We start from the raw sequence: 27,822 nt of genomic DNA, 5'->3' as shown, positions 1-27,822 counted from the left end.
TTTCCTAATTTATTGGTCTCATTTGTAAAAGGATTGAAGGGTCTGTTGTGATGCCATGAAGCAATTCCAACTCCCCAAGTCTAATTTCTAGATTATGCAGTTTTTTTTTTTAACTTATTTTGTAAAGCTGTGTGAGCTATGACTTTTCCCCTAATAAAAGCTTTTGCTGCATCCCACAGTATAATTGGGCTCACGTCTCCATTGTCATTGTGCTCCAAAAAAAACCCCTTAAATTCTTCTACCATTTTAATTTGAAATGTTTCACAATTCAGTGAGTTTGCCTTCAACAAGAATATATCTACCTTCTTTGTCCTTTATTTCAGAGGATAATTCAAAAATTGAATTTGAAATTAAAATGGCTACTCCCCTATTCTTGCCAGCTTTGCACGAGGAGTAAAAAGTGTTACAAAAAAAAAAATGTTTTTAAGCTTTTCATGTTCAACGTTGGATAAATGTGTCTCTTGTCAAAATGGCAGGTTAATTTTCTCCTTTTTTAATTTAGTTATCAGCTTGCTCCTTTTAGTGGGATTGTTTAGCCCATTTACATTAAAAGACAATACATTATAAAACTGAAAAGCTCAATAGATTACCAGTACCTGTATCCAAAACCCAGACCTCAAGTAATAACATGGATATGTAGGAACAAATGAACATCTGTAACTATAATACAGTCCAAAATAAACATCAAATCTGGGCTTCTAATCAAGAGGAAACATTTTTTCCTCTGGCGACAGTAAGGGGAGTTGGCCACTAGGTGGGGCCCCTCACTCGCTAAAAATAACATAAAAAAAATAACATTAAGGTTGAAACACCGTGTGGTGTCATGCTGATTGAACACAAAAGACGTGTATCCACAAAAACGGAACTTTTAATCTCAAAAGTGTGACAACAGAAGTTTACAGCTTAGCCCTCACTGGTAAGAGTAACCTAATAAAGAAAACAGCCCGTATATAATAACATAATCCCTTCTTGTGGCCATTATATGAATTGCACTAATACAAAGTATTGCAGTCACGATACCACCCCCTGACCACAATTGAACGGGAGTGCTCGATGAGTCCTTTCAATACGAAGTTCCTTTACAGGGTTCAGATCCAACAGATCACCCAGTTCTGTCTGGATTAAACCCTTGCGTTTTCAGACATTAAAATATATTTATATATAACCACTGTTGTCTGATTGTGTCTTGTGGTTTTTATGTATTACTTATTATTATTTAACCAGGAAACATCTCATTTAGATTAAAAATCTCTTACAAGAGCGCTCTGTGAAAAATGCGCAATTCCTGGTACACAAACGGTTAAGTCCCGCCTGCTGAACCCAGATCGCTAAACTGATTGGATTTGTTTTTTCTTTCCAACTTGTGAGAGGCCGTAAATACATTTGGTTTTGCGCGAAGCGGCAAAGCTGTCTGAAACCTAGATGCGGTAAGTGAGGGAGAAATCAACAGTTCTGTGCACAAAAATACGGAGCAAATCGCGTCACATATTGATTCATGGTCAGCCCCTGTCCTCCTCGACTTCGCCAGTGTTGTCCTTCGGCCCCTTTTCGACTTCTTACTCTTTCACCTCTCTTACCCCCGACCTAATTTTCTTGTTTTTGTTCCCGTTCATTTAACTATATTTTTCCATTTTTGAAAACTAACGTACTTGGATTTTGGGAATATACTTTGTTGATATCAGAGCTGTGGCTTTTATGCTGCTATTCTGTATCGCGCGCCACCGGAAGTCTGGCAGCGGCAGGTCTTAAAGTCACAGCAGCCTAATAAACCAGTCATCAATGGTAATCAAAGAACAAATGTAACAGAGAAAATTGTAGCTTTAATAAGGATTAGCCTATATTTTATAATTTATAATTTATTCAGTGAAGACAGGTAGAAAGGTCACAGGTAAATATGACATTTATGTGTTTATATGAAGATTGTTTTAAGTTCACTTAAATTATTTTTTAAAGCCTAATAAATGTTGAAATTGTTATACTATAATGTTGAATGTCTATAATTAATGTTTAAAAAAAAAAAAAAAAAAAAAAAAAAAAAAATCAATTTCATAGAGACATCAGTACCAGTATTAGTATATCAGTATTTGGAGAGTTACTGAAATTACAAAATAAAAATATTAAAAACTCCTATGTTTTTACAGAAATTACAGAAAAAAATGTGATTAGTTAACTTTTTAAATCTATTGACAGCACTTGCAGCATATATATATAAATAATATATTTAGCACTATATATATATATATATATATATATATATTATATATGATCTGGTTTTATAAAATGATTGGAAATTCAATCAATATTCAGGGATTGACTTGATAGGTAGTGTAGAATCTATTGTATGTATTGTTTCTGCCTACACTAGTATACAAACAATATATTCAGTATTTTTTAATCATGAGAGTGGAAGAGAGTGCTGCTCATTCACTCCCCCCACCTACATTTCCTGCCAGTATTGAGACTCGAATCCGCGACCTTTGGGTTACAAATCCGACTCTCTAACCATTAGGCCACAACTGCCTCATGATGAGAGATGTTGATGTAGCGGCTTAAAAGATGCTGATTCTATTTTGTGTGGATGGAGCTTAACCAGCATAAGTTTAAAGATTTATTTTTGGGTGGTTTTTCCCTTTTATTATTATAGACAGTATGTAGACAGGAAGTTATGTAATGAATGTGTGTGTGTGCGCATGTCCGGCTGTTATGATGCTCCCTTTGCCCTCAGTTTAGACAACAGCATCTCATTCTTGCGGCACTCCTGAAATGGACAAGACCATGCATGTTATGAATCCATTTTCTCAATCCAGAATATCAACTATCAATAGATTAATGTCTATACACCCTACATAAAGGAAGAGGGAGGAAATTTAATAAATTTTTTGTGAGTATTTACCTCTTTAAAGTCTTTGACAGTTTTAAAGTAGAGTCTCTGTTTATCCAACAGCTCCAGGTATTCATCATTAAGCTGATCTCTGCGCATCTTATTCTCCTGTCTTTTCTTTTCCATCTTTAAGTGCATAAATACACATGTTAGAAAACCACACTAATGCAATTCCTTTTCCTGTTAAAACCACAAATAGAGTGGAATGAAACCAATTTATATGCAAAATGGAAATAAATGAGCAACAGAGCTCCGGAGGCTGACGTCACGCAATCTAAACTCCACCATTTTGGCAGGCCATCAGGAGAGCGCTAGAGCGGCTATAGCATTGGTATCGATAGTGGTCAAACCATCACAACAAAACGGAGAGATGGGAGCCATCATTTTGGTACGCATTATCTTTAAGGTGTCTAGTATTAATATATGAATTCACAATTATTCAGTTTTGTTGAGTGTGGTCATAGAATGAGTAAAGATGTTGATGGCAACAATAGTGACCGGTGGGAAAATACAGATGGTTGTATTTTTATTAATTTTTTTTGTCTTTTATCTCAGTATTCTATAAGTGTTGTATAAGGGTTTTATGTTTAATAGTAACCCTAAAATGACATGAAAGAGTTTAAAATGTGCTAAATAACTGGGCTGATATAGGCTATATAAGAATTTTTTAATATACACATTATCGTGACCGAACATAAAACACAAATTTTCAGACACTTTTCCATAAAAATTTCAAAAATATAAATATTGATTATTTCAAGGGGCAACTAATGACACTATTTTCATGTCTGGGAAAAAAAAATTGGGATTTATGATGTCTATTGTACTCACAGTGATATAGATATGTTGGCTACCTACAAAGACAGCTAGGGTTGATTAAGTTAGCCAACAACACAGTTGACTTACCCTTCCAATGACGACAAAGCAGGTTTTAGCCGGCAGACTCCAAAGTTGAATATTCATCACAAATTAGATTGCGTTTATTTGTACCCCTCCAGGCTTTTGTAGGCTTTTAAAGAGATGAGGTACTTGTAGATATCAGGATACTACAGGTCAGAAAAGCTATCTGTTCCTTTATCGATACACGTTAAAAGCACCCCGGGGGCATTATAAGGATCTGTTATGTTTAATTTATTAAGTTTTGCTATGTATAGTTCTAAGTCTTTTGAATTAAAGTGTGCAGTGAACTCTCTTGCCTTTAAACTGGCGCCATTTATTTCATATTTGCTCCCAGCTGTCCCTGCCTGCCAGTATGGTGGTATAAACAGAATGGGTCACGTGACGTCCGGAGCTCTATAGTAGCATATTTCCTCTATTATATGATGTAGCAATCTAGTTTTGTACTTTTATGCGGCTCTGTTTGATTCCTTCCACAATTTGCTCCATTTGTCTGAGAAACTGTTCTTTACTTCCTGATGACGCCATGGCCCTAAAAACAAACATACACGCTTTACACACATGTACCTGTGCCTTCAGGAAAGATGTCTAAATTAATCTTAAAGGCTATTCCTGTAATATTGGGAAATTCCTATATGGATCCTAGAGCTTTATTTGATACTCACTGCTGGAAATGATCATGTATGGAGTTCAGCAGATTAACCTGTGAAAGTAAAGATAGTGTCTCATTTCCACTGCACATCCTTTTAAACACTACACTCTGATTATAGAGTCTGATTCTATTCATAAATACAAGAAAATTCATTCCCAATAGCACAGCAAAACTAAGCCGATACCTCCTTCTCCAGGTAAACTTTCTTGTCATCCAGGGTGTTGTAAAGTGTGAAGAACTGTTTTGTTTCTTTGTGTGTTGCAGAAACTGAAAAATACCAAATGTACAATTAAAGAGTGCTTAATAAAGCTTTAAACCATTTTATGATGGGTTTGATTGTGGCCCATCCAATCAGATCTATCTATTGTATATCTTAAAGGGTTAGTTCACGCCAAAATGAAGTCTTGTCAGACTTTAGTTCATCTTCGGAACACAAATGAAGATCTTTTTGATGAAATCTGAGAGATGTCTGTCCCTCCATTGATTGCCTTTGCAACTACCACTTTGACGCTTCAAAATGTTCATAAAGAGATCGGAAAACTAATCCTTATGAATCGAGTGGCTTAGTCCAAATATTCTAAAGAGAGTCAATCGCTTTTTATGAGGAACAGATTTAATTTAGGCTTTTACTCACATGTAAACACTGATCAGCGAACATAAACAGAAGCTCAACCGAACCTGAATGACGCACACGAACAAACCTCTTCCGGAAGCTCAAACGTGCTGAGTAACACACGAAAATGAAACACAATTGTTACACAGCACGTTTTAGCTTCCAGAAGAGGTTTGTTCTTGTGAGTTATGCATAATTACATAACTAACCCTTTAAAGTCACAATGTAATGGAAGTAGCGAGGGATCTTTCTTTTTGTATTATGACATACAAGTGAAATAGATTAGTGAGAAAAAAAAAAAACATGCATTTAGAAAATAGATCATGCCGACCTTAAATTACAAACACATACCTTGGCTGTAGAGCTCAATGAAGCGTTTCTGATACTGGTTCAGCTCGGCTCTGTTGGGAACCTCGTCAATCTTTCGCTGCAGGATGGCGATCTCGCGATTCCTCTTTGCCTGCAGAGGACAGTAGAGAAAAACACTGAGTGTGAAGAATCTCATGCAATTTTCTGAGTAAAACCATCAGTTCAACTTGACCTACCATGAGCAGACGAATCTTCTGTAGTTTTTCTCTGTCTGCAGTGTACTGCTGATCAATCATCATATTCATCTCCTACAAAAACACATGCAGAGAATGAGTTAGAGAAACAAAACTAGACTGCCACAGTCTGGCTCCGTTTCAAAACTTTGGCACACAACCACTAAGAGAACTGTTTCAAAAAGGTAGGCTGCCTTCTAAGATACCTTCTTTATATTCTAGAATTTTGATTTAAGGATTGAGGATTTTAGTTTTTTTTTGTTTTGTTTTCTCCACCGTAATATGTGGTTTTAAAATCCTGTTGGTGGCGGTAATAAGCCAAATGGCATTCAATCTGCCAAAAAACTCAATAAGAAGAAGTATTTGAACAAAAGAATGCAGCCTAAGGCAGCAATCCCCAAAGCATTGAAAGAGGTACGACAAAAATTTTATCCAAGATGGTGGACAAAGCGAGGTATTGATTTAAAAAAAAAAAAAAAAGCTATATCTAATGAAACATATTGGGTTTTTATCCAATATTTGTGTGTGCTATATATGATTATATTTGTCACTGGCACCTTCTTATCCTCTCCTTCGTCTCCAGACTCCAGCTTTAACTCTTCAATATTCTGCTGCAGACGGGTCATTTCCTCCTATACACACACATAACCATTATTGATACTCATGTCTTCAACATTACTCACTAAAACAGAACAAACCAAAGCAACATGGCTGTTACAGTAACATACGCGGCAGTGTGAGCGGAAAGTTTGCTCTTGATGTTTCAGGTTTTCATTCATGGCCACCAAAGCACGAAGCTTCTCCAGCAACCTAAAATATGAAAACATAGTACTTATTTAAAAAAAAAAAAAAAAAAAAAAAACACGGACACTTGAGAATCATCATGCTTTTTGGCTTTCAATTTTTAGCAAACGAAATGCGTGAAGTGAAAAATTTGAGTTTCCAAACTTTGTCAAGTTTCTCAATTGATTTCAGCAGTGTGGCGCTAAGCTGATGGTACAATGCTCTAATAAACATAAAATACACAGCAAAAAGCCTATTTCTAATTAGACTGAACTATGTATCCCACATTTACTCTTGTTTTTTTCCGTGCGATCAGGAATTTCGCATAAGGGCGAAAGATTTCCCCACACAGATTTAGCATCAACTCAGTTTAAGGTTGCATGTCCACCAAAGCGTTTTTCTTCCAATCTAACAAACACCACACAGGCGAACCGTCACTTTCTGCTTGTACAACGATAACAAAAATACGATAACGATGATAACCGCTTGTACAAAAATAACAATTTTATTCAACAATTTCTTCTCTTCCATGTCAGTGTCCTAATGCTGTTCATGTAGTAAACATAGTGCAGTGCTTCCAGGTTCTACATCAGAACCCTGGCTCATTATTGGCCAGCTCTTGAGTCAGCATCACACGCATGCATTGTGGTGGTCACGTGTACAGCATTGGCCAATACTGAGTCGGTGTTCTGACGTAGAACCCGTAAGCGCTGCACTGTGTTTACTACGTGAACAGCGTAGGAGACTGACATGGAAGAGAAAAAATTGTTGAATAAAGTCATTATATTTGTTTGTTTGTTTTTCACACAAACAAAAAAAAAATTCTCATCACTTCATAACATTAAAGTTATGCCGTAAATGGCCTGCGGGCCGGCAGTTTGAGACCACTGCTTTAAGTCTTGTTTTCTGAGAAATTTAACAAAATTAAGTGAAGTTTATGCTTAAAACAAGAACAAATATCTGTCAATGGTTATGAAAATTACTTTTTCATTTGAATTAAATTGATTTTTCTGAACCTGTGTTTTAATCATAAAATCACTTTCACAAGATTACAAAATTTTACAAGATGCTTCTAAAGTAAATATATCTTTATTTAAGATATTTGCACTGGAAAACAAGATAAAACTACTGAAAAAGATCATCACTTTTTTTGCAGTGATCAAAAGGTACAATACAAGTTATTTCCATATTCTAGTGTTTGGGAGCAGAGTTATTCAAACTTTAAGCTATTTTTTCTGTAAAACAAATTAAAAAGTAATGGAGATCTGTTGGAAATTGTAGTTTCAAACTTTGAAGTGTTGCTAATGCAACTCATTGTGTGCTTCCTAGACATTTACATTTAAAGAACATATTGACATGTTATCTTTCCTTCAATTTATTCCTTAAATTTTCTTTTATTGGTCTTAAAATGGTCTTAAATTGACCTTCATAAAACCTGCAGAAACCCTGATTACAGGTGCTCTGTTTACTTACCCAGAATCATCCTGAGACTCCACATCCTCCAGTGAGCTCAGCTCTCTCTCTAGCTTTTCAGTTTGCGCTGTGGCCTAAAAAAAAACAAAAAAAACACATACATTAAAGTCGGCATGAAATGGAAGTTGCGATACTCTTTTCTCCCCTATTGTGATGTATATCAGAGTGAAACGGCTTCTCGAACAAGAAAAAACGTAGGCTGGGACTTGATTTTGTCCATCAGAATTGATTAGATCAAGTGTGATCTCATGTGATTGTCCTGCCCTCGCACCAGTAAGCACATCATCAGAGAAGAGAAGAGATGTTGTTTAAAGAGAGAGGGGAAGTTATTTTGATTAAAAATTATGAGGGAACATTAATTAAAAAAACAAATAAATAAATAAATAAATAAATAAATAATGTGCACAGAAATATAATTAATAATAAATACTGCAATATTCCATAAAAATAAGAATTGTCAATTTTGATTTCATGGTGACTTTAACGGTCCAATTAATCATGTAATCTGTCAGTATATATATCTGTGTCTACCCGTCTTACCTCGGCTAGTTTGACTTTAGCCTCCTCACATGCCATTCTGGCCTCCTGCTGTTTGGATTGCAGCTGCAACAAACCAAGAAACAATGAAGAAAGAAACAAACAGAAGAAATAATGACTGTGATATTAGCAATGTGAGGTATGCGCATTACCTCTGCCAGCTCATTTGTTTTTTGAGTGATTTGTTTGTTGAGTGATGCCAGCTGACGTCGGTGCTGTTGCGCAGGCCCAAATCTCTCTGGCCGATCCTCCACAGAGCGCTCCGCCTGTTCAATCACACGTATGTACAGTAAAGCCTGGCGTACATTAAAAGGCTTTTAAAAAGGTTTTACAACACAAGGCATTACACACTTGACGCCTTTGCAAATGGTTACAGTGAAACTGGGCATCATATACTAAATGACTGAGGATCACACACTACCACTGCGTTCACAATCGAATACTTCCCTACTATATAGTATGTGAAAAACAGTACGCCATCAGAGTAGTATGTCTGAATACATAGTATTTGAAAAACAGTAGGCAAAAAGTACCCAGATGACCTACTACTTCTGCTGAGGTTCTGAAGTGCGCATTTGCTGGACACTTTACTATCCCGTGAGGCCACACGAGGGGAATTATGAATGGCAGTGAAGCGTCACAACTGACGCTGGTAGGTCACATGACAGTAACAACATGGCCAATGTAGTATGTCCGAATTTAATTCATACTACCCATATTCATACTATATAATAGAACTTACCTTTTAATGTGTTTGAACTATGTTCAAATTCAAATGTAGTACGTACTCAGATAGTATGCGATTTACCAGATTTTTTAAGTCGTTCAGAAAACAACAAACTCATGCAGGAATATGTGCCTCATTGCTTGGAGACGCATTACAAATAAAAACAATATGCGTTATAAGATCGGCTCAAAATATCAAACATGTTTGATATCCTCCGACTGGATGGAATCAAAGTCTGAGGCTAAAAAAAGTCTGTGCCCATCATACTGTTAATTCTAACTCCCCAAAATTTGCAGACTGTGCATGCGTCTTAATCAGCTCCCTAGTTCAGGGCACCGATCAGGGAATCAGCCATTTTAAGGGCTGTCTCAATCACAAAATCCTTCCAGTGCAATGAAACATTTGCTCCCTAAAAAGTCTTATCTGCTCCCTGGTTTTCACAGTGCACATCAATGCTCAATATATTCCCTCAATGGAAATTCTGAAACGTGAAACAAAAATCGTGCAAGCCAACTCGATACATATAGATGTTTTATAATTAACATTCATAATTATTTTACGGCAGAAATGTTGCAGTTATATGTAAGTATTTTTCAGAATGTAGTATGTACTTTAAATAACTTAAAAAAAAAAAAAAAAGTCAGTTCTGCTGTTCATAAATACCAGTAGTGACATTATACAACGAGGACTTTGTCATGTCACCAGAAATAGTCATCAGTATCTCAATGTGTAGTGAGCCTTACTGTCCTTACCAGTGCTGAATTTGTGTACACACTATACTGATTCACGACCTAGGGTGCTGATTGAAACACACCCTGGCTATGACTTTTGCACACTAGCATCAACTCCTCCAGACTGCAATACAGAGCAAAAATCTGTGCAAAAGTCATGTATTGTATTCCATCAGTAAGCCATTGTTATAAGTGTAGAAAGAAAGGGACTATTTCTTAGGCGTTCAGTGGAGTTTTCACTATGCTCACCTTTTCGGCATACTCCGTGGCAATTTGCTTGATCTCCTCAGACTGCAGCCCAACAATCTGCCCAACTGTGCTGGCTGACAACTTCCCCTACAAAACATACACAGAAATAGTGTGTAAAATAATGAGACTGTTGGCCATTTATATATATTTTCTTGGTAAAAGGGCATCTGCTGAGGACAAACATCATAAGTAAATAATCAACTTTTAAAGCAAAAGTTCACCCAAACATAAAAAGTCATTCTGACCCCATATACTTATTTAATTTTCATTTTTTACCTTTCTCTACCTTTTTTTTTTTTTTTTTCACCTTACTCTACCTTTAAAAGGGGTTGCTTGCCCAAAAATGAATTTTATGTTATCATTTACTCATCCTCACGTTGTTCTATGACTTTCTTCAGCAATTTGAGAAAAAAAAAAAAAAAAAAGATTTTTGGATAACGTTGTGACTTCAGGGACAAAAAAACCTGAGACTTCTCAACTGAGATTTTCTCAAAATATTTTTTATGTTCAACAGATAAAGCAAGTCATCCATTTTTAGTTAACCTTTGAGTGAACTATCACTTTAAACTAGTGTACCTCTTCAGTTGCCATGGCAGCCATTCCAGTCATCAGGGCCTTGATTCTGAGCTGTAAAAACAGACAAACAGAGCTTCTGATTGGTTAATGAAAAATTAGCATTGGTCAGATAAATAGTAGGTGATTAGGAACAAGTGAGAGTTGATTAAAGGACAAGTGTAGGTTCATAAGATCCTAACTGACCTCCTCTGCTGCCTGCAGGTCCTCTTCTTCAGACACCTGGGCCATTCCAGGTGGCACACCCTGCGTGCCCTGAGCCAACACCTGCTTCTGCTCCACTGCCTGCTAGAAACATCACCACATAATCAAACTAACAACGAATCAAAATGAACAAAGGTCAGTACCAAGCCCTCCTCTCCATCTGTGATCTATTATACCCAGATGGACACCACAGGGGTGGTTCGAGGGTCGGTGCATACAAAAATCTTCAAAGTCAACAGACATTTTCTGACAATTTTGTTCCATGTAGAACTTAAAGCTGAAAACTGAAAACATTTTATATTAGTTTAAATGACATTCCACTGGGTTTGGATGATTGAACTACAATATACACCAGACATCAAGCCAATAGTCAAATGTCTTGCATTATGATTTTGTTTATTTACCAGAAGTTATCCCACACCTCTTAATCAGTATATAACTAATACATATCAAGAAAATATAAGAAAAACTTCTAGCCAATTCTAGGACACTGCAAATCTTAATTAGAAAAAAAATATCCACCATAGAAATGACAAATACTTCAATGGAATTTAATAATTTATCCATTTTAACCATGGACAAATGAATCAGCTGCTTAATTGTAATCTTCTGACTGGACTTTTTAGGTGATGTGGCAGAAAGAACATCTGATACTCACTGTGCCTGCTTTAGACTGTTTGCTGAATCCATAGCGCCTGGAAAAACAGAAAATAAATAATTTGTAATGCTTCATGTTCACATTACAGACAGCATGCAGCTCACGGCAAGAGTCGGTTTCAAAACACACCAGACTACAGGCATGACACACCACATGACAGGAAATTACATGAACGAAACATTTAGATGCAACTTGTGAAGAACAGGGCTTGGGCAGATGCAGAAGTAAAGACTTTAGTGCAGTTGATGCAAAGCCATTACATCTCACTGAAAGTCAATCTGTGTCACTCCCATTCTCAGAAACTGAACCTCAATCATACATACTCACTGTATATACTGTGATATGGGAAGGTACGGACTGATGAGCGAAATAAAAGAGACAAATGGAAAGAATAAGAGGAGGAAATGAATAATGAGAAGATTAGAGGAGTACAGAAACCTCTGAATTATAATAATAGATGCCATTAATGGAGCTTTTTTCTGACCCAATGATGCTAATACAAAGAGAGCCAGGAAACAGACCAGTACAAATGAAGGAAACAAATGAGAGGATGAATGAGAAACAAAGAATCTGAACAAAAACTGGATAAATACTGGATTAACCCCACCCCCTCCACACACACACGCACACACACACACACACCCGTCCCCCCTATTTTGTACTAAATATACTGTACACTTTAAAAAAAAAAAAAAAAAAATACTTTTATTTATCAAAGTGCTACTTTTAAAACATATGTATACGTCACAGTTCCCACAAAAATAAAAAATAGCACAACTGTTTTCAACGTTGATAATAAGAATCATCAAATCAGCATATTAGAGTGATTCCGGAAGGATCATGTGACACTGAAGACTGGAGTAATGGCTGCTAAAAATTCAGCTTTGCTATCAGAGTAATAAATTAAATTTTTAACATATATTTAAATATTTTAAATTATCACAATATCACTGTTTGCACTGTATTTTTAATCAAATAAATGCAGCCTTGGTAAACATAAGAGACTCAAAAACATAAAAAAATCTTACTGACCCCAAACATTTGAACGGTAATGTTTAAACATCCCCACAAGTAACTACAGGTCTCACATGCCGGAATTACACGATACATTAACAATTCTCAGTTCATTTTCAGTTGGACATGAGTACAAAGTTCTCAGGTCCTGGGATGGAAGGATAAGAGTGTACCTGCCGAACTCCAGCAGGGTGGAATGAACCCGAGACTCTTCATCCAACAGCTCACCAGCATCTACCTGCCGTTTATAACGCCTCTGAGGAGCATACACCTCCTACACCCAAACACACAATATACAACAATATTTCACACCTCACAATCTTCTATTATCAAATATATACAAATGAACTGATGGCACATCAGCTCTGTAGCTAGGCAATATTAAATTCAGCAGAGATGCTTTAAATCTCATGATGTGTTGATGACGTATAAAAGGTTATTAGATACTTACACACACATTCACCACAGTGCTGATGGCTCTCTCCTTCCTTAATGCAAACTCCTCATCCTAAAAGAAACACATTTACAGAGACTTCAAAGATTACAGATTGTAAAAAGTGTTAATACATTATAATTATATTTCAGTGTTGACCTGTTGTCTCACCTCAGGAAACGCATGTGTTTTCTGGAACTGAGAGATGGAATATGACCTGACATAATCTCCCATCTCTTCCCGGGTTTCAATCGCCTTTTTTACCAGCCACTATAGACCCCACAAAAGATGTATCGTAAGAATTCTTGCACTGTATCTCAAGTCATTTAAACAAAATACACTCCTTTAAGTTTGGGGTCAGAAAGGTTTTTCTTTTTTGAAAGATATTAAAATTTTTATTCAGCGAGAGGCATAGAGGCATAGGTTTTAACTTTCCATTCATCAAAGAATCCTGAAAAAAAGTATCATGGTTTTCACAAAAATATTAAGCAGCACAACTGTTTTTAACATTGCTAATAATAAGAAATGTTTCTTGAGCAGGAAATCAGCAAATTAGAACGATTTCTGATGGATAATGTGACTGAAAACTTGAGTGATGGATGCTGAAAATTCAGCTTTGCTATTACAGGAATTCATTTCAAAATATATTAAAATAGAAAACAGTTATTTTGAATTGTCATAATATTTCACAATATTACTGTTTTTACCGTATTTTTGACCAATTAAATGCAGCCTAGGTGAGCATAAGATACTTTTAGGTGCCACAGATATGCAAGTGTACCTGTACAACAGGGAAGATGTGGATGAAATCCAACCCTTGGATCTGATGAGGCTCTAATCGGTGAGGACATTTCATTCTGGGCAGAACTGACACAATCTTCTCTGTCAGAGCACTTAAACAAAAAAGATACAGACAATCACATTTAACAGAATTTAGTTCAGTCTGAGAAGAAATGTTTTTGTCAGTCTTCATTCTTCTTATGTCACTGCATTATGAGAAATAATGTTATTTAATCTACCACTCACATTTTCTGACCGATGGTAGAATTTTCTTGGAAGAGCAGATCAACGTCTATATCAAAGTTGCATGTAGTTATACACCAGGTCATTCCTCCTACCACCTAAAGTAAAAGTAGGGACTGTTCATAATTAAACTAATGGTGTGTAAAACACACAGTTATGTGGTTGGGAGGGCACCATACATGTGTGTAAAATCTGATGTACCTTGTCAAAGGGTGACAGTCCCTTAATGCGTGCTCTGAAATAACCAGCCGCAAGCAACAGCTCCAATATCTCAGCAAGCTTGACACTCTGCTCCTCATCCTCACGTGTCTCCACCTGTCAATCAGTACATACAGCTGTCAGTATGTTTATTTAAAGAGTGTCAGCACACTTTTTAAATAAAAGGTCAGTATTTTATGTTAATATTTTTCTGTTACTTGCCAGAAAATAAAGGCAGTATTCATTGATTTTAATGAACTTTAGTATATCCAAACATAGATTGAGCATGTATACATTTGCAGACACCTCATTCATTATATTATACCTGTTATTTATTTTCTTAATGCACATGAATTGAATTATATTACTGTAAATTGTTACTCTCTTGACAATAAACAAACTCAATGAGGGAGGGGTAATAACATTTACATTTTAAATTCATCAAACGCTTGTGTCCTCACTTTTACATAAGTGAGGAGGACTACTATAACATATGTGTCTCTTTACAATTAGAACACAACACTTTATACAGTATTTATATTTAACAGATATATTAAGTGGCTGGTTTCTCTGACTGAATGCATAACCTTAAAAACGAAAAAACTGTCTGCAAATGCAAATGGGCGCACATGAGGGTTTAAGTGTTTTGTTTTCAGTGGTACCTTGATGAGATTGCCCTCCTGATCATACTGCGCTCCGATTTTCGAGCCCGTTCTCACTCTCTGGAACACAGAGGTGGCCGCCATGATGATCACGATGTGTCACGTGAGATGAATAACGTGACGCAAAAGTTGTCACAGTCAAAACGCTTTTAAATGCGCACTACCATAAAAAATATAGTGAACCCGTACTTATTTTGTCTGACAAAGACAACATACTAATGTTGTACATGCTTGGTTTAGGCTGCCCAGAAAAAAAAAAAAAAAACATGCACTCATCCAGCTGACTGGCATGATATAAATAAGGGCAGTATAAGGGCAGGAACAGTTCTTCTGGTTCAGCTGGTCATAATTGTTTTGACATTTATTTTTATGGCAGGAGCATAGAAATGTGACACCGGGTTATGGGTTACTCCTGAACCAAGCTATAGAATTGGGAATATGCATAAATGACAATGGTAAGTCAAAGTGGCTATTCTGTAGACTTGTCGGTAAATTAATTAGTTTAAAAGTCGTATTTTTCAGTATTTTGTATGTTTTCTGTATATTAAATATGAGTGTAGGCATACTCTTTTGATTTGATGTGAATAGACTATAACTATATCATCTGAGGACCACAGTGAATTCTACTCCTGTTACCAAGAACATTTGAATGTTACTGTCATATTTAGAGAAAACGTGACAGTGGCGTTATTTGACTTCATTGGCCTTAAGAGTTCATTAGGGCTTCTTGAGGATCAAAACCCAAGAGGATGCTTTCTGTGCACGCTGTTGAATACACGATGCTAAAAATTTAAGCTATTTATAAATAGGGCTAAACAGTGATTCAAAAAATGTACATATATATTATTATATAATGATTAAAAAAGTTACATTTAGTGAACCACCTATAATTTATGATATCAACTAATCACAAATCTGTATTTAGGTTTTGATTTATGTATTTCCTGCACATATGTGCGAGATTGCTCATGCATTTAATTAGTCTTCAAGTTCAGATGGATTTCAAGAAAATATAGGCCTCCTGTAAATTAAAACCAGTATGCTGGTTGAAGCATCTTCAACAAAAGTCAAATCAAAAAGCTAATTTATTGATTTATTCAGAGCATAAAAATGGATAATCCTGACATGTTTCTGTTGCACATCAGGATTCCAGTTGTAGCATATTCACCTGCATCAAAACAATAATTATAAAATAATAATTCAGAATATTTGGTTAAATGTTGTACACTGTTTAATTCATGCAAACAAGAAGAGAGAACTAATAAAACAAAAAGATTTTTTATTTTTTAGTCAAGATGTTTTTGGTCATGTTTTGTTAAACCAAAATGTTTTATAGTATTTGGGTTTTGTCAGCATTTCCGTACTTTGCTTGTATTTGTATCTTTCCCCATTTGTAAGTCAATTTTACCTAATGAATTTATGCAAATATAAATGTAAATGTGGGTTGCACATGGCAAAGACTTCACCATTCTGTACATCCTGCTGCTTTAGTATGCTTAGGTGTCTAAATGGGTTTATAATTCAAGACCCTTGGAAACAAACTGAAATTGACTCTTTTGAATTAATTTTGATATTTATGTTTTTTACTGAAATGTATTACAAACTATGAAATTGGAGATTTTGTGCATGAGGTGAACTCATGTTTATAATGTTTCTTTTTTTAATTCTGTCTATTTATGAAAATTGTATATCTTCGATAATGTAGACTTTGTGCATTGTATAGGCCTATGGTGTAAAATTGTTTATCATTCATCAGTTGTTTGAAATGCAGCTTGTTTTTTAATTTTCCTGTATTTATTGTGGAATTATAGAAATTATTTATGCTGTAAATTTTTTTGCTGTAATTTTAACAAGAGCAGAAAACAGAACTATTGCACCTAATAAGGCAGAGGAAAAAAAGGAAAAGTGGGAGTGTCTAGGAAGGAATGAGGCAGAGGAAGGAGGCTGGCTATGCATCACTGTGAAAGCAGCCTGGACTGCGGCTTTGTTTTCCCAGCCTTGCACACACAGCAGCAAAGACACAGAGCCCATCCTCCTCATCGGATGTTTATATATCAGACGGTAAGTTCTGCTTTTCTGTGTCACTCCTCAATATTAGCTTCAGCCCTCTCCAGACTCCCTTTGCTATGTGTTAGGAACATTACTTTGTCAGCATTTACTGCTGTTAGTGACTTACATCAGAGCATATAGTATTTATTTGAACTAACTGCAATATTTTAGGTTTGCACACATTTAGAAACAAATGCTGTTTTTGCTAAAGGCTCTAATTAGGGTTTAAATCACAGTGAAGACTAGAAATGCTATACATTATCCGTTTATTCAATACAGAATAATAGCAGGAAAAATATAAAAGCAAAATTTGATTCTGCTTTATCCACTTGGGAAATAACAGAACATAATGATGGTGCCAGTAGAGGATCGTGTGGATCTCTGAGACATATTTAGCCATGACTCATGAGTCCGTATGTCACGCCTGACTGCACTGCTTCACATGTGCCTGAATGAACTCATTTTTTTGTTTGTTTTTTTCAATTTGGAGAACATTACTATTTTTTTCCCATTGTAAAATAGGGCATATTGGTTATGCAATCAGCCTATTTCTAGATTTTATTTAGCCTGTCCCTGTTTTCACTGAAGAAAAAAAAGCAGATAGGACAACGCGCAACAACAATTTGAAAGAAGCTTGTGGGCTCTTGTCTCATCATAGTACAGCACTCAGAAGGAGTCACATTAGTGACACCTCAAAAACAAGCTGTTAGTGGGACTAAATGCATAATATATCCAAGAACACAGTGACGTAGAGATGTTTACATTGAGCTATTTGGATCAGCTCTCAGCTCAGACTTCTCAGCAGTCTGTCTTTCTTTAAATCATTATTACTATAGTAGTATTAACATGAAAATTTCATGAAATTTTTTGGGTGAGACAGTGATACTTGTTTGTGTCTGCAGAAAAGGTGCACTGTAGAAAATGGAATCACCTCAAACATGCTGTGAGTAGACAGACTTTGTGTGTGTGTGTGTGTCTGTGTGTGCACATTTTTGTGATTTATGAGGACACAAATTTGTATAATGACATGGGTATTACGACGTAAACATGAAATATGAGGACATTTAATGAGTCCTCATATTTAAAATAGCTTTAAAAACATACTAAACAATGTTTTATTAAAAATGTAAAAATGCATACAATTTTCTGTGATGGGTAGTGTAGAGAGATATAAAATAAACAGTTTGTACAGTATAAAGATCATTACGCCTATGGAATGTCCTCACTTTGATAGCAAAACAAACCTGTGTGTGTGTGTGTGTGTGTGTGTTAAATTTGTCCATTTAAAGTAAGCTTGTTCTTTCTGAACATTACTAATGAACATTTCCCATTTTCTGACAGGTAAACAGAGTCATCAAAACCTTAATGCAATGAAGGCGGGGATGTTTCTGCGGAAGGTGAAGTCTCGTATGTGGAAGCGCCAGCGGCACTACAAACTTCAGGAGGACTGCAAGACTATCGCATATAAATCCAGCTGGGCAATAAACTCTTATTCTACCTGTATGAGTTAATGTTTTTAGTGTTTATCATAGTTTATATGCTTCAGTAATCATGTTAGATTGATAAAGATTGTGTGCATAATTAATCCAAGACTGGGGTAAAAATGACTGATTTTGTAATCAAAATATAGGCGGAGTGCCAAAAAAACAAAAACAAAAAAACACTCAGACTTATATGCGAGGAAGCCATTAGGTATTGCATAGAAAATAATGGACTAAAGGTTGTAAATATTGAGGGTATTAAATATTATATAAATATTAAGGTAGTTTTGAAATAAATCCAAAAGGTCTTTGTGATGAGAAATAAAAGTAGACACATCAGGGCAGTAGATCAGACAGTAGTTGGAGGTCCAGGGAGAAATGCATATGAAGGGGTGTGCAGCAACAATCTAATATGAATTACAGTGCTCAGCGTAAATGAGTACACCCCCTTTGAAAAGTAACATTTTAAACAATATCTCAATGAACACAAAAACAATTTTCAAAATGTTGACAAGACTAAGTTTTATATAACATCTGTTTAACTTATAACATGAAAGTAAGGTTAATAATATAACTTAGATTACACATTTTTCAGTTTTACTCAAATTAGGGTGATGCAAAAATGAGTACACCCCACAACAAAAACTACTACATCTAGTAGTTTGTATGGCCTCCATGATTTTTAATGACAGCACCAAGTCTTCTAGACATGGAATGAACAAGTTGGCGACATTTTGCAACATCTATCTTTTTCCATTCTTCAAGAATGACCTCTTTTAGAGACTGGATGCTGGATGGAGAGTGATGCTCAACTTGTCTCTTCAGAATTCCCCATAGGTGTTCGACTGGGTTCAGATCAGGAGCCATTGAATCACTTTCACCTTGTTCTTCTTCAGAAATTCAACAGTGGCCTTAGATGTGTGTTTAGGATAATTGTCATGTTGCAAAAGTTCACGACAACCAAGGGCACGTGGTGATGGTAGTGTCTTCTCTTTCAGTATAGAGCAGTACATCTGTAAATTCATGATGCCATCAATGAAATGCAGCTCCCACATAAGGACACTGCCACCACCATGTTTCACTGTATGCACCATGCATTTTTCTTTGTATCCCTCACCTTTGCGATGCCATACAGTTTTGAAGCCATCAGTTCCAAAAACATTTATCTTGGTTTGATCACTCCAGAGTATAGTCTTCATCTTTGTTAGCATGGGGCCTGGCAAACTCTAGGTGGGCTTTTTGTTGCCTGGCTTTAGGAGAGGCTTCTTTCCTGGACGGCACCCATGCATGCCATTCCTCTGCAGTGTACGCTGTATTGTGTCACGGGAAATAGTCGCCCCGGTTTGGCTTTCTACTTCTTTAGATAACTGCAGTGAACTTGCATGGCGATTTTCCTCAACCCTTCTCATCAGAAGACACTCCTGTCGAGGTGTTAACTTCCGTGGACGACCTGGACGTCTCTGTGAGATGGTTGCAGTTCCATCTTTTTTAAATTTTTGTACCATTTTTGCTACAGTATTCTGACTGATAAGTAAATCTTTGCTGATCTTCTTGTAGCCTTCACCTTTCTGGTGTAAAGAATTTATTTTCTTTCTCAGGTCTTGTGACATTTCTCTTCCATGTGGTGCCATTGCTGACAGCATGAAATGGGAAGGGGTTTAACACCCTTTTACAGTCAACTGTCTGCTGGACACCTGTGTAATGTGAATAATTAGACTCACCTGTGGTTGAATTCTTGTTAAATTAGACATTTGTAGTCTAAAATTTAGCTTTGCTCCAGAGACTTTCAGTGGGGTGTACTTATTTTTGCATCACCCTAATTTGAGTAAAACTGAAAATTTTGTTCTCTAAGTTATATTATTAACCTTACTTTCATGTTATAAGTTAAACAGATGTTATATAAAACTTAGTCTTGTCAACATTTTGGAAATTGTTTTTGTGTTCATTGAGATATTGTTTAAAATGTTACTTTTCAAAGGGGGTGTACTCATTTACGCTGCGCACTGTACCATAATATGAAAGGGGATGCAATAACTGTCTCACCTTTTCATTATCCACCATGACAATATGAACAATAGTAAGGATTGAGCGATTAGTAATAATGAAGCTTGCTTTCCATGCACTAAATATAAAGTTTATTAAAAACTGAGAAGAAGGGCTCTGAAAAATTGAAATAAAAATCTTTATTTATTTATTTATTTTTCAGTCTCCATCAGTGATGTGGAGGCTGTTCGTGAGGGACATCAGTCGGAGACCCTTCTCACTGTAGCAGATGAGTTTCCTGCTGACCGCTGCTTCACACTGGTGTTCCGTGGCCGCAGAGGAAACCTGGATCTGGTGGCTGAGTCAGCGGAGGAAGCTCAGGCCTGGATTCAGGGCATCAAAGCCCTCATGGAGAACATGGAGAGCATGGATGAGAGCACCAAACTTGACCAGTATCCTTGTTATAAAAATGATATTTTCTCCCCCTTTTTATGGTATATTTTTCCTTGAGGCAAGTTCTGATCATTATCATATTTTATATATTTATTCAAAACATTAAAACAGTTATTCATTTTTTATATATTTTTATTTTAGATAGATTGATTGATTGATTGATTGAATGATTGATTGATTGATGAACTCCAGCTGTTTACTACCAACTTATATTATCAGCCTAAATCATTCCGTTCAGATGGATCTCAGACTGGTTTTTGAAAGCAGATCGAAACAAGGATGGCAGAATGAATTTTAGGGAGACAAAAAAACTGCTGAAAATGATGAACGTGGACATGAATGAAGAACATGCATACCGTCTTTTTATGGTGCTTAAGTGTTGTTTATGTGGTTTTGAATTTTTATCATGTTGAACTGCATTATCATTTGTTGATGTTTTCTCACAGATGGCAGATAAGTCTGAGTCAGGAACCTTGGAAGGTCAGGAGTTTGTGGAGTTCTATAGGATGCTCACTGAGAGAAAAGAGGTGCTGGAGTTATTCCAGGACTATTCCAGTGATGGACAGAGCTTGTCTCAGTGTGATCTGGAGGAGTTCCTGAGAGAGGAGCAGCTAGAGGGGGAGGGCAGTTATGAACATGCCCTTCAGCTGATTGATCGCTATGAGCCTTCAAACACGGGTAATAATCCACTATCAACCACTGCTATACTCTTCAGTTTATAATTTTTGTAATATATATATGAATATTTCCCCACTCTTTTATATTTAATTAATTAAATAGTTGATGCCCTGTTGAAAAAAAATGTATAATTTAAATAAATTCTGATAAATGTTACTTTTTATTTTAATGTAGGAGGGACAATGAAACAATTAGCTGAACTCCAGCTTTTTAACTTTAGCTTTGCTTAAAGTTAGCTTAATATAGCATTTTTGTATAATGTATATTTTTAATATATATAATATATTGTATTACATATTTTAATTATCATTTTTAAATGATTATTATTTTAATACATTTTTTATTTTATTTTTTTTAATTCATAAAAATAGTTTCAGAACAGTAACTGGTAGACCCATGCAGTACCCCCTTTTGAAGACCCTTGATTTGACCCCGATTTGAAATTTATTTGAATAATTATTTGTATGCCTGTGAGGAAAATCAATGGAAAATACTTCTGGGTGCTCTTTTAATAATGGGGTAGTTGAGCACTTAATCTAGATCGCTGGGCAACAGTGAAGTGGTTTTTTACTCATCATGATTACTGAGTAACGATGGAAGTTTGATCAGATAAGAGGCTTCATTTTGTCTTCTTGTATAGCCAGAATGAATCATTTGATGACAATCGATGGGTTCCTAATGTACCTGACGTCTCCTGAGGGATCCATCTTCAATCCAGAGTGGCAGGGCCTCTTTCAAGACATGAGCCAACCTCTCGCCCACTATTACATCTCGTCCTCACACAATACTTACCTCATGGAGGACCAGCTAAAAGGACCAAGCAGTGTTGAAGCCTACATCCAGTGAGTTCTGCTTACTTACGGTTATAATGCCATGTGTGTAGCTGGTAAAGTGGCTGCAATCAAGCGCATGACGAAGGAGTAAACAACAAAAACAGCCTTTAATGATAAATCAACAAGAACACGCTGGAGATTTCAGGAGTAATAGTATAACAACCACATAAAGATGTAAACGAGACTGAACAAAGTTACACGAGACCGAACAAAGTGAATGAACTGAAGGCTTAGATGGTTAGTTCACCCAAAAATAAAAATTCTGTCATTAATTACTCACACTCATGTCGTTCCACACCCATAAGAACTTCTTTCATCTTCGGAACACGAATTAAGATATTTTTGATAAAATCCGATGGCTCAGTGAGGTCTGCATTGCCAGCAAGATCATTTCCTTTTTCAATGACCAGAAAGGTACTAAAAACATATTTAAAACAGCTCATGTGAGTACAGTGGTTCAACCTTCATGAAGCTTCGAAGCTTTACAAATCTTTTTCTTCGAATCAGTGGTTCGGAGCGCCAAAATCACGTGATTTCAGTAAACGAGGTTTCGTTATATGTCATAAGTGTTTCGAAATTTCAATAGTTCACGTGACTTTGTCAGTTTGATACGCGCTCTGAACCACTGATTCGAAACAAAAGATTTGTAAAGATTCAAAGCTTCATGAAGCAGTGTTTTGAAATCGGCCATCGCTAGATATTGTTGAATAAAGTCCCTATTTTGTTTTTTGTTTTTGGTACACAAAAAGTATTCTCATCGCTTTATAATATTGAGGTTGAACCACTGTAGTCACATGAACTGTTTTAAATATGTCTTTAGTAGCTTTCTGGGCATTGAAAAAGGAAATGATCTTGCTGGCAATGCAGGCCTCACTGAGCCATCGGATTTTATCAAAAATATATTAATTTGTGTTCTGAAGATGAACAAAAGTCTTACGGTTGTGGAACGGTATGAGGCTGAGTAATAAAATGACATAATTTTCATTTTTTTCATTTTGAACTAACCCTTTAGTTACACAGTAAATAGAACAGATGTGTAAATGAGGAACTAATAAGTACAGGGAACTCAGGCAAACCAGAACAGGGAAAACAGAACCAAAATACAATGAAACAAAACAGACATAGAACTACACGTTAAAATGTGTCTGCTTGATTTCACTGATCTTTGATGATATCATTTACAGAAAAGGATCTTTTTGAGCATGTAATTATTAATATCTCTCACACATACACACTTAAAACACACTTTGCTTTTTGTAAAGAACATTTCAATAATCTGAAGAATCTTTTTCCACTATAAATAATCTTTTGTGTGAAGGAAAGGTTACATAAATGTTAAAGGTTCTTCATGGAACCATCAATGCCAATAAAGAACCTTTATTTTAAGGAGTGTAATAATAGTGTTTCTGTTTACTCACTGTAACTTCAGAGAAAGCATGTGTCCACTTAGTTGAATGCATTGTGCTTTGCTATATGTGTTAATGACTGTTGTTGTTCATTTGTGCTGGGTTGAACATCTGAAGGGCTCTGAAGCGAGGCTGCAGGTGTGTAGAGGTGGACTGCTGGAATGGAGCGAATGGGGAGCCGGTAGTTTACCATGGACACACATTCACATCTAAGATTCTCCTCAAAGACGTGATTACTACTATTGCCAATTATGCCTTCAAGGTGATCTTTATGCCCCAATACTTGTACAAATACATAATTATTTGCATTATATATTTATTCATATAATTATTAATATTAAAAAATACCATTATTAATATATATATAAATGATTATTAACAATGTTGTCAGCATTATTAGTATTAACATTAACATTATTAACATTGTTGTTGTTAATATCAGTTATTTGCACAGATACATTATAATTCGTTTCCAGATTTCTTAATCTTCCCATCATTCCTACTTTTCAGGCATCTGACTATCCACTCATCGTGTCCATTGAAAACCACTGCAGCATAGAGCAACAGGAAGTCATGGCTCGATATTTCAGAGATATCCTGGGCGATATGCTGCTGACGAGCACATTAGACGGTGGAGTGGCCAGTGAACTCCCATCCCCAGAGGTGAGCTCAGGTTAATTATTCAGGGCCTTTTAGATAGTGGTGCACTTAACTGCTCTTATTGACTTCTGTTTGAAAAACATGAATGACTGACATGGATCTTCAAATAATGTATGGTCTTATAATCATAATACTGTAATGGGCACTTTCATTATCTATTGATGATCACATGAAAAAGTCAGATTCACATCACCTATTGTTGGATATTGATTCTAAAAGTCAGACACCATATTGAAAATTTGGGATTTTCTCATTTAAACCTGGAAATAAAAAGTAAGTTTAGAATATAAAAATGTGAAATGCGAATTGTTCAACTTCTCTCTCAGATTGTAACGCAGATAATATAATTTGTAATGAAAATATATACTTTAATTGTAAGAAAATTAGAAAATAGCATTTTCACTTCATACTGTATATATATATATATATATATATAAATTATTTCTAAAGTGTTTTAACATAAAAAGAACATTTAATTTTAAATCATATATAGAAAATTATATATTTATATAATAATATATTACTATTTAATATAAGGGATGTAAAACAAGTGTATTTGTTGACTCATTTCTTTCAGGCACTTAAGAGGAAAATCCTGTTAAAAGGGAAGAAGATTGGAAATGAACCAGAGAGCTTCACAGGTGAAGTTAGTGATGAGGACGAGGCAGCAGAAATGAATAAGGACAGTCTGGAATCAGAGAGTCCACCAACAGATGCAAAGGTAAAAGTGGAAATATTGAGAAACTGAGAAAAGGCTCAGTTATTGTTTTCCACTTTCTTGTTTAACATTGTTTTTGATTGTTTGCTTTTTCCCTATGTAGAAATCGAAGCAAAATCTATGCAAGGAGCTCTCAGACCTTATGTTCTGTAAGAGCGTACATTTCCACAGCTTTGAGCATTCCCGCACCTCTGCTAAGCCTGATGAGATGTCTTCATTCTCTGAGTCTAAAGCCCGTAAATATTCCAAGGAAGCAGGTCAGAAAGAGTTTTTAAAGGGATAGTTCGCCCCAAAATCTTGTCAGTATATATTCAACCTCATGTTGTTCCAAATCTGTATGCTGTTATTTTTTTCTGGAAAACAAAAGGAGATTAAGCAGCTCTTTTCATTTCTATACAAAAATATAAATATTATGTAAAGTGATGGATGATGAAATTCTGAAATCTTTTTTTTTTTTTTTTTGTCAGGTTCAGATTTTGTTCTGCACAACACAAGGCAGCTAACAAGAGTGTATCCAAGTGGAATGAGGACGGATTCATCAAATTACTGTCCACTGGACATGTGGAACATGGGATGCCAGATTGGTCAGTATGGTATATATTGAATTACGTAACATTATGTGAGTAACAGAGTGGAAGAATGGCAGACAAACCTTATAAAAACACTCCATGTAAAGAGGAGCAGAGAAACACGGCTAATGTGTTGTAAATTGGACAGTGTATTTACTGTAATGTGTTTCTGATTCATAGTGGCATTAAACTTCCAGACAGCAGGAATGGAAATGGATCTTAATGATGGGCTATTTACTCAGAATGGCCGCAGTGGCTATGTACTAAAACCTGAGATACTACGCAACAGAGAAAGATTCTTTGATCCTGAAAAACCAGAGGAACGTGAGGATTACCACCCTTTACTCTTCTCTGTTAAGGTATTAAACAGTATTTGTGTTTCTTTCCACCACTTCAGTTTGAGATTATATTTGTTGATTGTTCTTTGATTTTTATTTTTAAGGTTATTAGTGGACAACAGCTCCCTAAAGTAAAGCAAAAAGAATGGTCCATTGTAGACCCCCTGGTAAGAGTGGAAATTTATGGCGTTCCTCTGGATCAAGCCAAACAGGAGACCAAATACATTGACAACAATGGTGAGGAAGTAAAGATCAAATAGACAAAAATGAAAATTTGTGCATGTTGACAAAACTATTATAGTTCAATATGTAACATTACTGTGGAAATAGACATTTCCTTGATTTAAGATGACTAATTTCCATAATTTACCATTGGAACCATTTAATTCCTGGTAATCCAGTTATTTTTCTTCTGGGCAGGATTCAACCCATGTTGGAACGAATCCTTGCGGTTCACAATCCACACCCCTGAGCTGGCACTGGTGCGTTTTGTAGTTGAAGACTATGATAAAGCATCTAGGAATGACTTCATAGGGCAATACACTCTTCCTTTTACCTGTATTCAACCAGGTAGGCCTATATTAAGGACAGTATCATGAGATTTTAACAAAAGAAAAATATTCCCGGTCTCATTCATTAACCATGCAAACACAAACTTTGTGTGAATGTTTCCACACAGAAATCCTCATTCATCAATAAATTTAAGATAAAATTGAGAACCAATTGAAACTACATTTACACAGGTTCCAGATGGCCTTAGAAAAATGTGATGTGTGTGTATATATCCTGTTGTGAATCTGGCAGAAATTTTGTGCAAATCTTTTCTGCTCATAAAAATGCTTGTACGCAATTATTAGTGAATGAGACCCAGCGTCTTTAGGCCTATACTCTTCAAAAATTGAAAATGAATTTGGCTTTCTTGCAAATAAATGGTTTCTCTTTCCAGGATATCGCCATGTGCATCTGTTGTCCAAAGACGGAATGAGTATCCATCCATCCTCCATCTATGTTCAGATCAAAATCACAGAGCTGTGATTTCACAATTCTAGTTTTATTTACAACGCTTGAAACTTGTTCTGAAGAGCTAATATTTCTCAGACAAATCTGTAGATTTTAAGAGTACCTCTGTAGCAGTTGCATGGTGTTAGTAGTGCCTTCTCAAAGAAAAAAGACCCCCAAGAACGGTGCAGAAATGCTTATTTGGTAAATGCAAGTTTTACTTTTGATTGTTTAATCTATGCAATATTAAGTGTGCTGATAATCAGAACAATTATTTATTTTTCCTCCTGTTTGAAAGTTACACAATAAGGATAGAATGCAGGTTGTACATTATCTGAATTGGTAACACTTTATAATAAAGTTTCATTTGTTAACATTAGTTAACTACATTAGTTGAATTAACAATGAACAATACTTCTACAGCATTTATTAATCTTAGCTAATGTTAATCTCAACATTTAAGATCAAAATTTGCATCTGTTAAAGGATTAGTCCACTTTCAAATAAAAATTTCCTGATAATTTACTCACCCCCATATCATCCAAGATGTCCATGTCCTTCTTTCTTCAGTCGAAAAGAAATTAAGGTTTTTGATGAAAACATTCTAGGATTATTCTCCTTATAGTGGACTTCAATGGACACCAAACGGTTGAAGTTCAAAATTACAGTTTCAGTGCAGCTTCAAAAGGCTTTAAACGATACCAGATGAGGAATAAGGGTCTTATGTAGTGAAACGATTGGTCATTTTCCTAAAAAAATAAAAAATCATTTTCATTTTAACCATAGACGCTCATCTTAAACTAGC

General features: G+C 35.7%; 2 protein-coding genes across 4 annotated transcripts; one reads left to right on the top strand and one right to left on the bottom strand.

Annotated features, from left to right (window-relative positions):
* Positions 1–850: 850 nt before the first annotated feature.
* ccdc93 (coiled-coil domain containing 93) lies at positions 851–15,014 on the bottom strand. Of its 2 annotated transcripts, none has more exons than XM_051904941.1 (23): positions 14,851–15,014; positions 14,192–14,305; positions 13,994–14,088; positions 13,749–13,860; positions 13,139–13,237; positions 12,986–13,042; positions 12,708–12,808; positions 11,521–11,557; positions 10,845–10,946; positions 10,662–10,712; positions 10,086–10,172; positions 8,531–8,644; positions 8,382–8,444; positions 7,842–7,915; positions 6,314–6,395; positions 6,143–6,217; positions 5,589–5,660; positions 5,395–5,503; positions 4,615–4,697; positions 4,444–4,481; positions 4,226–4,310; positions 2,894–3,007; positions 851–2,758 (listed from the first exon to the last, which is right to left on the bottom strand). In XM_051904941.1, the coding sequence occupies exons 1-23, from the start codon at positions 14,932–14,934 to the stop codon at positions 2,702–2,704; spliced, it is 1,905 nt and encodes a 634-aa protein (XP_051760901.1). In that variant the 5' UTR covers positions 14,935–15,014; the 3' UTR covers positions 851–2,701. The 2 variants fall into 2 exon arrangements, with proteins under 2 accessions (XP_051760901.1, XP_051760902.1); XM_051904942.1 differs by having other exon boundaries at positions 10,845–10,943.
* Positions 15,015–15,150: 136 nt separating this feature from the next.
* On the top strand, positions 15,151–27,557 carry plcd4b (phospholipase C, delta 4b). Of its 2 annotated transcripts, none has more exons than XM_051904940.1 (17): positions 15,151–15,305; positions 16,710–16,911; positions 17,802–17,842; positions 18,241–18,399; positions 20,587–20,815; positions 21,055–21,184; positions 21,263–21,494; positions 22,135–22,336; positions 23,851–23,995; positions 24,244–24,396; positions 24,971–25,114; positions 25,215–25,368; positions 25,579–25,695; positions 25,861–26,039; positions 26,123–26,255; positions 26,439–26,588; positions 26,965–27,557. In XM_051904940.1, exons 3-17 carry the CDS (start codon positions 17,821–17,823, stop codon positions 27,051–27,053), a joined length of 2,238 nt encoding a protein of 745 aa, XP_051760900.1. In that variant the 5' UTR covers positions 15,151–15,305; positions 16,710–16,911; positions 17,802–17,820; the 3' UTR covers positions 27,054–27,557. The 2 variants fall into 2 exon arrangements, with proteins under 2 accessions (XP_051760900.1, XP_051760899.1); XM_051904939.1 differs by having other exon boundaries at positions 16,705–16,911.
* The last annotated feature ends 265 nt before the right edge of the window (positions 27,558–27,822 follow it).

This window comes from Ctenopharyngodon idella, chromosome 9, assembly GCF_019924925.1.
Source record: "Ctenopharyngodon idella isolate HZGC_01 chromosome 9, HZGC01, whole genome shotgun sequence".
Lineage (NCBI taxonomy): Eukaryota > Metazoa > Chordata > Actinopteri > Cypriniformes > Xenocyprididae > Ctenopharyngodon > Ctenopharyngodon idella.
The sequence above is the reverse complement of the archived record's forward strand: the minus strand, read 5'-3'. Positions and strand labels throughout refer to the sequence as shown.